General features: G+C 43.6%; 1 protein-coding gene across 5 annotated transcripts in view; it reads left to right on the forward strand.

The window, feature by feature from the left end:
* taf1 (TAF1 RNA polymerase II, TATA box binding protein (TBP)-associated factor) overlaps positions 1–14,685 on the forward strand; it is a 47,380-nt gene that overhangs the window by 13,601 nt on the left and 19,094 nt on the right. For all 5 annotated transcript variants that reach the window (XM_083646534.1, XM_083646536.1, XM_083646538.1 and 2 more), the window contains exons 10-18: positions 300–404; positions 2,497–2,664; positions 2,824–2,951; positions 4,839–4,946; positions 5,070–5,243; positions 5,358–5,531; positions 11,756–11,860; positions 11,975–12,175; positions 12,359–12,500. In XM_083646534.1, the coding sequence (XP_083502660.1) occupies positions 300–404; positions 2,497–2,664; positions 2,824–2,951; positions 4,839–4,946; positions 5,070–5,243; positions 5,358–5,531; positions 11,756–11,860; positions 11,975–12,175; positions 12,359–12,500 (1,305 nt within the window). The remainder of the gene's footprint in view (positions 1–299; positions 405–2,496; positions 2,665–2,823; positions 2,952–4,838; positions 4,947–5,069; positions 5,244–5,357; positions 5,532–11,755; positions 11,861–11,974; positions 12,176–12,358; positions 12,501–14,685) is intronic.

Raw genomic sequence — 14,685 nt, forward strand, 5'->3', positions numbered from 1 at the left:
GTTGTACAGTGTTAGTAGTAGTTATGTGAAGTATTTGTTTAGTTATTTATGAAATCAAATTAAATCAACTCAACAGTTCACAGAATAATGTACAAAAGGTTGTTTTATTTGTCATATTCCATCCAGACTATAAACACATCTATGTTTTTTGACGACATAAGGTAACAGCCCATAGAGAAATGATGATTAAGGAAGAACACATGTCTGACCCAGGTCTGGATGGATCAGAACGGATCAGCCCGCATCAGCATAGTGTAATATTTTTGGGTCATGAGTTTAATAATATCTTTACCCCACAGGTCTGACTAGAAGTAATTCATTGGTGACACCCACACCTCCACCCATGCCCAAAGCTTCTTCAATCTCTGGCTCCAAGCGGGACAAAAACAACCATGATCATCAAGGTACTGCACTGTGTTTGATCTTTCTTCTGTTCAATCCACAATGTCAATCATAGCAAACCCCAACCCTTTCTATTTACAGTAAGTCTGACTTTCTACTATCCCTGTTAGGGTTGTAAATGATTAGTCGATGATCGATTGATTGCCGTTAAGAATTTGATTGATCAAGCTTATCAGTTAAACGACCAAAGTGAACAATGCGTGGTCTCTCATCTTGAAATGCAGCAGTGGGAGTTTTAAGTGAAATCATTATTTAAATAAAACACAAGGGGGGCACAAAATTACCGTAAATTCCGGACTATAAGCCGCGGCTTTTTTCCCGTTTTTTGGCCTTTTTTGCCCCCTGCGGCTTATATAACGGTGCGTCTTATCTATGGATTTTTTCCAAAAAAAAAAAAAAATCTTTCTTTTTTAGCACTCTTTCTAACTATAAATCCACTTCTGTTTTAATTTCCTCTCTTGCCCTCTTTTAACAACATAACATAACACAACACAGGTAAGCAGAAAGAAAAAGACGAAGCAATCACGCCATGAATGAGGAAATGACTCACCTGCTGGAGGCTGGAGATACACGCTTGGGCTAAACTTTTACTCCGTGAAACACTATCGATTAAGTCCGACATCGCTCAGAGGTTTTGAGCAGCTTGAAAACAAGTTTGAAAACGTGCAGAAGTCCATCCACTCACTCACTAAAGAAACTAAGGCAACCGTGAACAGAGTTTATAATGCGGAAAAGCGCATCCGCGCACTGGAGGACAAAAACAACACAGTGAGTCCGAAAATGGATAAAATGCAAAATCGAAACCCTGCACACGCAGGTTGATGACTTAATCAGCAGGAGTAAAAGAAATAACATTCGCCTGATCAATGTAAAAGAGGAGCTGAGATTGGTGACATGGACGCTTTCGTGGCAAAATCCTGTGTTACATCCTGGACCTGAAGGAAGGCGAGAAACCACCAGAGGTGGACAGGGCACACCGGGCGCCTCGGCCACGTCCAGACCCCGGCCTGCCACCGAGGGCCATCTTCATCTGCCTACTCCGCTGGCCCGACCGTCAACTCATCCTCCAGGCTGCGGGGAAGAAGCCCCTCACCTGGGAGGGTACGCGCTTTTTCGTCCGGCAGGACCTCTCCGCGTTGGTGCAACAGAAACGCGCAACATACAACAGCATCATCGAGTCAATGGATATCGCTTTGGCGTACTGTACCCAGCGAGACTCGTCATAACCAGACCGGACTATCTTTAGCACTCTTTCTAACTATAAATCCACTTCTGTTTTAATTTCCTCTCTTGCCCTCTTTTCACCACACCGCGGACACTGTGTGCCCAGCGGCGGAACAAGAGCTCAAAGTGAAACTGCCGAATATCTTTTGAGTTGGACTGGTCAATAGTACTGTGAGTAACTAAAATAAAAAAATAAAAAACGGAATTCTCTCTTCTTTAGCACTCTTTCTAACTATAAATCCACTTCTGTTTTAATTTCCTCTCTTGCCCTCTTTTCACCACACCGCGGACACTGTGTGCACTGTAAAAAAAACAAAAAATACCACAATGTGTGATTTTGTCTGGGGATTAGTGACCTGACTTTTGTTTTGTTGAAATGTTAATAAATGGGAGCTTCCCCAAACAGCCATCTCTTTCCCGACAATCCCCTCTGTGCACGAAGCCTTACATATGGTAATTAAACATCAAAACACCCGCGGCTTATAGACCGGTGCGGCTTATAGAAGAAAAAAATAGTCACCTTTGAAGGTGCGGCTTATAGACCGGTGCGTCTTATAGTCCGGAATTTACGGTACTGTTATGAAATATGCCACGTTTACACCTGTCTGCAGCTGGGACCTACCTTACAAGATGACAGTGACTGCAAGCATTGCCATAGTGTTAAGATACAACACAATTACAACAATGATAATGTGCCATCTAACAAGCCAGCATCCAAATGTCTTCTGAAATGGTCTGTTTGCTAGCTACATTTTGCTGTTTTTTTAAAAAGATTAATTGATTGTTATTTTGCGATCGATCCGTCACAGAAGATTTCTTTCAAATTTACTTGCCCAAATCCCTGTATTGACTGTTTTTGTTCCTCCGCAGTCTCTCATGAAGATGACTCTCCCTGGTTCTCCATCTTCCCCATCGACAGTGAGGAGCTAGTATATGGACGCTGGGAGGACAACATTATCTGGGATGACCAGGCAATGGATCGCATGCTCACCCCACCCGTCCTTACTTTGGACCCCAATGACGAGAATATAATTCTTGGTACATTGAAATTCACAAATGACATCTTTGTGCATTTTCACACTATTCCACTTTTTTTTTTAACTAATATGGTTTAATAGAAATGGTGAGTCAGTGCCACCCAGGTTACTTGAGAATTGCTTACTTTGACACCATTATCTGAACTGTTGTCCCTTGTAGAAATTCCTGATGAAAAGGAGGAGAGGACATCTCACTCCCCATCAAAAGAGAACAAGAAGGAGTCGGCGCTGAAGAAGAGCCGCATCCTGCTGGGGAAGACTGGGGTGATAAAAGATGAGCCCCAGCAGGTACGTGGTCACATCAGGAGAGGTCAGGGTGATAAAAGATGAGCCCCAGTAGGTACGTGGTCACATCAGGAGAGGTCAGCAGGTACGTGGTCACATCAGGAGAGGTCAGCAGGTACGTGGTCACATCAGGAGAGGTCAGGGACATATTGGATTGGGTGGTCACATCAGCAGAGATCAGGTTGGATTATGTGACTTGGCAGATAACAGCGATCCATATCTTTGATGGTGTTTGGGGCCTGAAAAGGTGATGTTGTCCCTACAGTGAGACAGATAGTGTGTGGATGATCACACACCTCTCACATGAAAACAAATGTCAAATGGTGTAATTTGTCTGTTACATTGAATATGAAAATGAGAGGAAACTTGTACTTAAAGTCGAGCTGAACCCAAAAATGACTTTTCTTTTCTTTTAGTTCAAATACCTGGGTATGTAGTGCACCTATTTTCTAATGTATGCAAAAAATATCACAACAATCGAATTTCTTTGGTTTTTCACACTTTTTCACATCAAAAGTTCATTTTTCAAGATTTCATTGATAACAGTAATGTACAGTTTGCTGACGTCACCTAGTACTATCAGATTTCTACCCCATTTCAACCAATCATATCACGACATGCAACTGTCAATCAAATCTTCATTTCAGGATAATTTTCTCTTCCAAATGAAGTAGAAAATGGCACCTAGTGCCTGTCATCTGGCAGAATTCCTATCCCATAAACTAACTACTAACTTGGCCAATTGTTAGAAACATGAACAAAAAACAAAAACTAATCTCTAAGAATGCAATGAAATGTAACTGGCTCGTTAAAACGCGCATTCCAGGGATATCGTATTTACAGCAGCGATAATGGCGCGCGCATCCGAGAGCTTGTCAGGGGTCGCACCGACGTGCTGCACTCTCCGCTCGGCAACACGAAGGCAGCTGGCTGCCTGCGGCTCGCTGAGCTCCACTCAGCCACTAACCTCCCGTCAAAAGGCTCTTCCCGAGGAGAGCGCCACAACACACTGAATCCCACTTGATTTGGAGGCGGAACACGCCAGGATTGGCCAAAGCCCAATCCAGTCCCCAGAATTGTCAAATAAAATCATCGACATGATACTATGACCTGCCTCTCAACCTGTCATCTTAGACAAACTATGTTTTCAGTCTGAAACGGACTCATATGCACGTGACGAACGGATTCAGTTCGACTTTAAGATTTTGTTTAACATCATTGTGTGAACAGAAACTGCAAACTTTTGCACCGATAAGGGTGAATCATAAAGCTTGACTACATTTTAGATATAAACGAAATGGTTCTGTAGCAGAAATAGATGAGGCGGGTAAGACATTACCAATAGGTTTTCATTGGGAAATAAATATAGTTGCCACAAACTGCAGAGAAATGCATAAGTGTCATGCAACTCCATCCATCTTCAACCTCTTATCCGTGATGGGGTCGCAGAGGTAGCAGTTCCAGCAGGGGAGCCCAAACTTCCCTTTCCGTGCCCACATTAGCCAGCTCTGACTGCGGGATCCCGAGCCGTTCCCAGGCCAGCGTGGAGATATAATCTCTCCATTTAGTCCTTGGTCTGCCCCGTGGTCTCCTCTCAGCTGGACATGCCTGGAACACCTCCCTAGGGAGGTGACCAGGTGGCATTTTTACCCAATGCCCGAACCACCTCAACTGGGTCCTACGTGAAGGAGCAACGGCTCTACTCCGAGTCCCTCACTGATTACTGAGCTTATCCCCAAGGGAGATGCCAGCCACCCTCCTGAGAAAACCCATATATATATATTTATATCCACAATCTTGTTATTTTGGTCATGCAACTCATTCATGTATGTTAATTTAAAACACAGTTAATTTGAGTCAGAACCTCAACTCTGCTTTCTCTTGATCCAGAACATGTCCCAGCCGGAGGTGAAGGATCCCTGGAACTTGTCCAACGATGAGTTCTACTATCCCAAACAGCAGGGCCTGAGAGGGTCCTTCGGTGGCAACATCATTCAGGTGAGTAAAGGGCCCATGGCAGTAGCTTGTGGTCAGTCATAGCCCATCAAGTAAAAGTTAAAACCAGTCAATGTGTATATCCTCTTGAATGAGTCATTCAATGTCTTCTGTTTCTTGACCCAGCACTCCATCCCAGCCGTGGAGCTGCGACAGCCCTTCTTCCCCACTCACATGGGACCCATGAAGCTGCGTCAGTTCCACCGACCCTCTCTGAAGAAGTATTCGTTTGGAGCATTGGCTCAGCCTGGTCCCCATGCTTCGCAGCCTCTGCTCAAACATATCAAGAAGAAGGCCAAGGTGGAGCCCCCGTCAAAACAAGCATCACTCCTATGAAAACTAATACTGTTTTGTTATTTTATATTATTAAGTTTGGTGGTGTAATCTGTGTGCATATTAATATTTTTGTCATAGATGCGAGAGCAGGAGCGGCAAGCCTCAGGTGGAGGAGACATGTTCTTCATGCGAACAGCTCAGGACTTGACGGGCAAAGACGGAGATCTGATCCTGGCAGAGTACAGCGAAGAATACGCCCCTCTCATCATGCAAGTCGGGATGGCCACCAAGATCAAAAACTACTACAAAAGGGTGGGTCTAGACAAGTGGTCCTCACTATTTTTTCCATGAGAGCCGCACTGGCAGGACCAAGTCAGTAGGAGAGCCAATTTTACCGTAAAACACCAAACGCCACCCCAACCAAGCATATCTGCCTATTAAAGGCCTTGACATACTTCTGCGTCAAACCAAGGGCCCGAGGGGTGCGCTGCGTGCAGCTCCTCGAAAATGTGACTTGACGCAGGTGACGCGAACATAATTTAGATGGGGAGATAACAGGAGAGAGTGAAAGCTATTACCAAGTATATGCACTACATTCTCTCCTTGGGGTAACTTATAGTCATTGAAATCCTAGTGAAATCACACAATTTACTCATTTTGCTGGGGACTCCCATGCGACCCGAGTATATAGGACCAGCTGCTGCCGGCAAGGCTCCAAGTTGAGGTGGATGCAGAAGTATATTTCAGCCTTAATTTCATCCAGGGCCCTATGAAATCAGTTTTATTGATTTTTTCCATAACTAGCAATCTCGCGCGCTCGATTCCTAGGCTCGAGCCACTGATGACATCATCACTAATGACATCACATCATTAGGTAATTAGGGCAATCACCTAATTAAAAAATCAGACTCCGACAGGTCACCCACGCGGGTGCTCTTTACACCCCCTGAAAGTTTCAGCCAGATTGCACGTAAAATGGCATAGCTGTGGCCAGCCAACAAAAATTGAAACAAACATTCTTGCCCACTTTCTCCCTTTTAATATAGATTCTGCTTTTTTCGTTTAAATTTGTCTGAATTCTGTGTTTTACTGTTTACGATAATTTGTGTCTAATAATGTGATGAATGAATGAATAAATAAATAAACTATTTAATAAGATTTATAGACTATAGTAAATTTGTAATGTGCAACACAACATTGCACTATTATTTATCAAATGCTTCAATACAGAGTCAAAACAAATACATAAAAAACAATACAGCCACAAAGTCCTGAACAAATTCTCATCTTGAATCTGGTCTGTCTGTGAATGAATAAATGGGATGCGTTGTCTCAACGTACTTCCAAGTTGAAACATTGTTGCCACCTTTTCCAAGGAAATTCGCTGTTGGCTGCTCAGAAAGTCAATAGAAGTCGCCAGATGATACTTTGTATATACGTATGCATGCTGTGGCATATCTTATTTTAATATTAAGTGCTGACTCCACCGTCCTGGTATGCCAGTAGCAATGATGACAAGCACTACGCTACTGTCCACGCTCGCAGTTTAGACAGGAGGGCTTGTGCTGTGTGTGTGTGAGAGAAGCATGCAGACGTCTGGATTTAAAAGTAAGTAGACCCAGTAAAACACCCATCAGCCACACCTGTTTTATACCAATGTATTGCCACTACTTTGTGATTCAACATATTAACATGCTTGATCAGAAAAAGTCGCCAGATCACTTTTCTGCAATATCCCACATTGAATGAAATTGGCTGCGAGCCAGCAATTAAGGCCTGCTTTTTTTCATCTACGCAACTTAGCTAGGATTCGCCCGATTCTATCATTGGCGGATGCTGAAACTCTGGTACATGCTTTTATCACTTTTATCATTTAGCACTATTAATAAATAAAAACTGAACTGAACTGCTTGCAGAGAGTAACACTGGTCTAGACTTTAGCTTCCACTTTCAAATTACAAATTATACAGCATTTTAGGTCTTAAATTCAGTTTTAGAGATCTATGACTCTCGGCCCAGTCACACAGACCTACGTATATGTAAGGGTTAATGCACGACGAGGTGTCCATTATCACTTTTTAAGGGACGACGTGGAGGCGTTTCGCCTCGGACGGTTGCCTCCGCGAAGTCCCTTAAAAAGTGATAATGGACACCTCGAAGTGCATTAACCCGCTTTTATACCATGGTCTGGGTGAATACTCGATTCTGATTGGCTGCAAGGTGTCCATTAAAAAGTGATATTGTACAGTGATAATGGACACCTAGCTAAATGGTCTGTTCACCGTTCATATCAATGCGCCATAGTTTCATCAGTGTTATCAGGAGAGCAGTTTGAGCTCTATACCCCCGTTAAGGGTTAATATGACAATTTTGGATGTTGAGAAAAAAATTGACTCGGTCAAAGTAAGTATTTAAATCACCCCTGTGTGCTCAGTTTATCAAAAATAACTCTTATTTACAATTTTGATTTTCGTTTCGGAGATTTTTAACCTCGCGTCACCAGGCTCTTCTCGGCGACAAAGAGGATATTTCCCTCGGCTCGTGCACGAGCGGGGGCGAGCCCTTTGAGAGAGAGAGAGAGAGAGAGAGAGAGAGAGAGAGAGAGAGAGAGAGAGAGAGAGAGAGAGAGAGAGAGAGAGAGAGAGAGAGAGAGAGAGAGAGAGAGAGAGAGAGAGAGAGAGAGAGAGAGAGAGAGAGAGAGAGAGAGAGAGATGCATGCATGCAGTGCGAGCCCCCGCTGCACTTTTCACTTCCTGAAACTCTTCGCTCTTAAATGTTAATATACTTGGCCAATACGTATCTATCATACAAAATAAAGCAAGCAGCCAAACGGTAATGTCTTCATTTAATGTAGAACGCAAAACATCGTTAAACCTGCATTCCTGTGATGAAGTTAACGTTTGAGTCGGCTTTAAAACGGAGATTGGTGGAGGTGGGAGGGACTATTTTATTTCGTGGAAGACTGATTTACAGTATGAATAACAGACATTTAGCCATTTAGATTGCTTTATTTATTACACATGGAAATATAAATGACTGGTCTTATTGTTTTGTTGGCAAGTGACCATGGTATAAGCGGGTTAATGCCCTTCGAGGTGTACATTATCACTTTTTAAGGGACTTCGCGGAGGCAAACCATCCTCGGCTTCGCCTCGGACGGTTCACGCCTCCGCGTCGTCCCTTAAAAAGTGATAATGTACACCTCGTCGGGCATTAACCCTTACATACCATGGTCACTTGCCAAAGAAACAAAACAAGACCATTCATTTATATTTTCATGCATTTTGCAATCAAAATCTAGTTTTCATAACCTTGAATATGAGTTGAGAACTGGCGAGACAAAATAGTCCCCTCGAGATTAGGCTATCATTGGATAAAATGGCTGCTTAGTTTCTACACCTGGCACAATTCTAGAATCAAGCTAACTAATAATTTCGCCAATCGTAGCCTATGTAACAAGATACAAAATAAAACGGCAATGTCTAAGAATGCAACGCCATGTAACTGGGTCGTTTAAACTCGCATTCCAGGGAATTGCGTTAACGTCTGCGGGGTCTTATAAGACGTAAATGGCGCGAGGCAGAGTGAAAACTATCTGCTTTCAGTATGTTGGAGTCCAGGTATGTTTTGTACAAGGACGTCTCTCAGTGTGTTGCTGTTAACTCCCCATTTCGTTGTTTTCTTTTTGTTGATCTTGTTTTTTTCTTCTTTGACTTGATTTGTATCAGTGATAAGAGGCAGCGCGCGCTCTCCCAGAGCGCCTGGCTGCTGGTTGCTGCAAGTTGTAAACAGAGGGTTTGACAGTTGACAGCTGAGAGCCCGGCTTCTGTCAGCTGACCAGAACAGAGCCGGCTTCTCTCAGGAGAGGGAATCTCCGAAACGAAAATCAAAATTGTAAATAAGAGTTATTTTTGATAAACTGAGCACACAGGGGTGATTTAAATAGTTACTTTGACCGACTAATTTTTTTTCTCAACTTCCAAAAGTGTCATATTAACCCTTAACGGGGGTATAGAGCTCAAACAGCTCTCTTGATACCACTGTTGTGTTGAAACTATGGCGCATTGATATGAATGGTGGTGAACAGACCATTTGGCTGAATGACTTTACCAACTGTACATTATCACTTTTTAATGGACACCCTGCAGCCAATCAGAATCGAGTATTCACCCAGACCATGGTATAAATCTATTTATAAAACGGCTCTCTCAAATCAAGCAATCTGATTGGTTCACAGCCATTGTATAATTCCAGTAACCGAGTTCAATAACCCATGGCCATGGGCCATCTCTTACTAAAAGGCAGCGCTGCGCTCGAGTTGGGCTTTCCAGAAAGCTCTCAGCTTCTCAGCAAGCGCCAGGATTGGCCAATGTCAACTTCAGTCTCCAGAACGATCCAATCAAATCACCCGCACGTCTATCTCCTTGCTAGAGGTCCCGCCTTACAGTAGTGTCAAAACAAAAAGCTACTCGCTTGCAGCCAGACGCATGATGGCGCAACTCTCTTAGGCTTTGGTTACCTCAAAAACAAAATGGCGGAGACAGCTTTCAGATCCTTGTGAATCGATCTTCGCTTATAACTTTACTAATACTTCGCAGAAAATGATGTTTTGTACAAGAATAGACGCGGGCTAATGTCTTAACACCTCTCTCGCGCGCCCTCACTCTTAACCCCGCATTTCTAAATAAGACGTAACGTTACTTGGTGTCGGGATATGGCTCTGGTGTCGGGCTCTGCAAAAAGGTTTCAGCAAGCGCCAGGATTGGCCAATGTCGACTTCAGTCTCCAGAACGATCCAATCAAATCACCCGCACGTCTATCTTCTTGCTAGAGGTCCCGCCTTACAGTAGTGTTTCAACTGACTCTATCAGAATAAAATGCCAGTCGGACTTATAGTATTATTATTATTATATTATTATACTTGGAAACCGTTTTATAAAAGCAATATAGCACTCGAGCAGCGTGTGTTGTGGAATATATCCCGCTGATAAGCTGTTATCCCACTCGGCCTGCGGCCTCGTGGGATAACAGCTTATCAGCGGGATATAACACACTTGCTCTCGTGCTATATTGCTTAAGTATATACACTGATGATAGATGTTATTTTCATGTTTCTTTCAATTTGCAAAATTCTTCTTTTTCATTCACTCATAAATTATCAAAGGTCATACATTCAAATTGGAGAAACTTAGGTTGCTTTCTCACTGGGAACGATTGCTTTCGTTCCGTTCTGTTCCGCCCCCCGCTGGTCAGCTTTCACATACATTACATAATTTGGCAGATGCTTTTATCCATCTGCATATCTTTTCAAAGTAATGTGAAAATATGCATAAACAACAGTATTTTAGAGATTTAGTATTTTAGAGTAAATGGTAAAAGGAGATATACAAATGATTTCTGATGTACAGTATAATTTTGAAATTTCCATAGTTAAAAACCTGTCATTTGACACCAGAATCATCAAAATCGCCCTGGACAGTGAAATCCTATGGTAAAAATAGCAGAAATGGCAGCCATCTTTAAAATGGCAGCCATTTTGAAATTTTCATGGAATAAATCTGGCTTCTCTGTGGTCATAAATGTATGGTTTGATAACAGGATCATTCATATTGGACAATTCTACCCAAAGTTGCCCCCAAAATAGTGTTTTTAGGCTGGAAATGGCGGCCATCTTGGAAAAAAATTAAATTTCTGCCTGGCCAATTACTTTTATCAAAATAACAGTCCACAAGGAGTATTTGTGCCAATTTTGGCGCTTCTTTCCGGAAGCGACCTAAAGGTGCTGTTTTGAGCCCCACTAATGGTAAAAATAGCTGAAATGGCAGCCATCTTTGAAATGGCAGCCATTTAGAAATTTACATGGAACAAATCTGGCTTCTCTGTGGTCATAAATGTATGGTTTGATAACAAGATCATTCGTATTGGACAATTCTACCCAAAGTTGCCCCCAAAATAGTGTTTTTGGGGCGGGAAATGGCGGCCATCTTGGAAAGATCGAGATTTCTGCGTGGCCAGTTACTTTTATCAAAATAACAATCCACAAGGAGTATTTGTGCAAATTTTGGCGCTTCTTTCCGGAAGCGACCTATTTTACATTGAAAGTGCATTTTTTGAGCCCCACTAGTAGGCCACATTACATCATTTCTTCCGCGCTCGGAAACGGAACAGAGTGCACTTGCATCATCAACTATGCCTGGAGTTTATCGTCGCCCGTTTGTTGTCTATGTGGTTCTGAACAGTTGGCTTTCACACGCAAGTGTTCTGTACCTGGGCACGCCAAAGCGCTCCCCAAACCACCTTTTCAAGTGGATCCTGTCACAGTTCCCCGTTGCGCGCCCGGTCGCAGACCGGAACGGTACGCAACGTTCACACTCGTCAAATGTTCCGAAACTGGGGTCAATTTGGGGACAAGTGTGCTCGGGATTGGCACCGGGGCGGGCGCCAGTGAGAAAGCACCCTTACAGACACCCTATTTTCACTTGTCACTGTTACATATAGTTGTTAACATTGACTGTGTTTGTGACTCTACTCTTCAGAAACCTGGGAAGGATCCTGGAGCACCAGACTGTAAATATGGAGAGACCGTGTACTGCCACACGTCACCTTTCCTGGGTTCTCTGCACCCCGGACAGCTGCTGCAGGTCGGTCCTCAAGTCAGAGCCAAAGACACTGTGAACAGCACTCATCTGTTGATATGGAAACATTACAGATCCGTTGTCATGGCAAACTGTTATATGGTATATGTTTTCTTGTAGGCATTTGAGAACAACCTTTTCCGTGCCCCGATCTACCTGCACAAGATGAAAGAGACAGACTTCCTGGTTCTGCGAACGCGACAGGGCTACTTCATCAGAGAGCTCGTAGACGTCTTTGTGGTCGGTCAAGAGTGTCCCTTGTTTGAGGTTCCTGGTCCCAACTCTAAACGAGCCAACACCCACATCAGAGACTTCCTACAGGTATTTTTGTCTACCCGAACTCTCAGAAACTTAAGTAGTTGTTGAAAATACATTAACACTCCCCAAACATATACCGTAATTAGAACAGACATGAAGGATGCAACTAGTAAATTTAGCTTTTGCCATTGCCTGTGAGGTCTGCATGTACAGTATACACTCAACTGCCACGTCTGTATTCTGTAGGTGTTCATTTACCGGCTGTTCTGGAAGAGCAAAGATCGGCCCCGCAGAATCCGCATGGAGGATATAAAGAAAGCCTTTCCCTCGCACTCAGAGAGCAGCATCCGGAAACGCCTCAAACTCTGTGCTGACTTCAAACGTACAGGTAGAAAATGTTTATCCCCGCACATTCACTACTGCTGTGACCACAACCTGCCATTGACACACTGAGTCTGACTGGATGTCAAGTCAACTGTTCACTGTTCGCTGGACTAACCTAACCCAGTTATGTCGTAGCAGGGCAGTGTTGAGGTATCAGAGATGATACTGTGTTGTTTGAAGCTGTTTGAGCTCAGTAATGTGTGTGCCCTACAGTGACAGACAGGAAACTGGCCAGGCAAAGAGATTTTTTTGACCCCTATGGATTTTACAATGCAGGTAAGAGGTATTGTAAGGACAATGTAAAGCAGTGGTTCTCAAACTTTTTCACGTCAAGGACCCCTAAACTGACACAAATTAGACCACGGACCCCCCATTTGATGAGATGTCCCAGGGTCCCCCATCTGATAAGATTTTTGCTTTTAGATGTTTTATTACAGAAAGTGTATGAAACCCATGACCCAAATAATCACTCAATTACTTATGGATAGAATTATAGTGAAAATAAATGATCCCACTTTTTGCTGGGGACCCCTGGGGGTCCCCGGACCCCATTTTGAGAACCACTGATGTAAAGATGTTCAGTTCAAGTAAAACAGATGTGATTAGCTAATAATGCTTTTTCAATCTTTGGCTCTAATAATGTTGTTTAACTCATTCATGGCCAAATACGTCTTTAACGTCTTATCAGGAATGTGCCTCCCAGCCAAAGACTAGGGATGGGAGCAATTTAAATACTCGAGTACTCTCCTTATATTATGAACGAGTGCTCGAGCACTCGCGGGGGGGGGGGGGGGGGGGGTCTGTGTGATTACTATGGTAATGACTGAGCAGGGGTAATTTGCTGTATATGGGGCTGTTCACACAACGTTTGCATTTTTGCATGGAAAAAGCGCTACCTGGAGCATTTTTTGTCAATATCACAGTCAGTCCCTCTGACTGTGATATTAGGTGACGCTAAGCGAACATCTAAAGCCTACCTCAGACAGTATCTCCGATGGTTGGATGGATGGCATTTGCGCTTTGGAGCAGACAAGTTGTGAAACAAGCGAATGCATTTCCAATAGCCTACATGTCCATTGTCCAGCAATGTCAGGTTATTGTCCAGTATCATCCATTTTACTTTATGATCACTGTTACACTAACGTAAATCCACGGATTACAAGGTCCGGTGTTCTGCCAAAAAGTGAAAACTGACCAGTGTGATTAACTAGCGTTAGTGCAAAGTTTTATCGGGCGTGCGCTATGAAGAAGTGTGCGTCTCCTTCGGGAGCATATCTTCAGCCACCATTTTCGGGATGAGCTGGAAAACTTCCGGTTAAAACTTTCAAAATAATGTTACTTAAACAAAAGTAAATAGCTTATTGATGCACGTTGGAGGAGAAAAGGTATTTCAACGAATGAAGCAGCAAACCTTGTATCAAAATACTCGTTGTGATGTTATATGGCGTGAAACTGTGGCTGTAACGCATTACTCAAAATAAATAAGGTTACGTTACAATAAGCGTTTTATTTTGAAAGCAACAAAGCGGACGATGTACTTGTACATTCTGGCTGACTTGACGCCCATGCAGTTCATGCTGCCAGATTCACATAACGATGCGTGCGTAGATCTTCTAGACCATTTTTAAAGGGGGGGGGAGTGGGGCGAGTACCCGAACAGCAGAAACGTTACTCGACTACTGACGTTATGAACGAGTGCTCGAGTACCCGAGTACTCGCGCCCATCCCTGCCAAAGACGTGTTTGACGTGTTTTTGTTTTTATTAGTGCAGCCCGTAGTTCAAAGACTTCCCCAGCCTGTGACATGGTATCAGGTCCCTGGCCTCAAAGGCAAGCCGACAACACGTGAACAAACAACTACCGCAGCTGTTGTTTTGAAATCGAGCAGGAGGAAAGAACAGAAAACGGAGAAACGCGCTTCCTTGTTGCAGAGAGGAGAAACGCCATTGAAACGCCCCTCGGCGTGCTGCACGAGCTGGTCGCCTTGCTGCAGGGCAGAGCGAACATGGATGAGTTGTTCGCGGTAGTCAAACCCGTGACCAACATGATCGATCCTGGTCCCGGACCCCGTTCCTGTGTGCCAGCCCGAAAGAGACGAGACGGAGTCACACGCAGCGGGTCGGTCATGGAGGAGCGAAGCAGAAGGAGTCCAGGCAGTGAGAGGGAATGATAAATCCAACGGGAGAAAGT

This window comes from Poromitra crassiceps, assembly GCF_964638095.1.
Source record: "Poromitra crassiceps genome assembly, chromosome: 1".
Classification (NCBI taxonomy): domain Eukaryota; kingdom Metazoa; phylum Chordata; class Actinopteri; order Beryciformes; family Melamphaidae; genus Poromitra; species Poromitra crassiceps.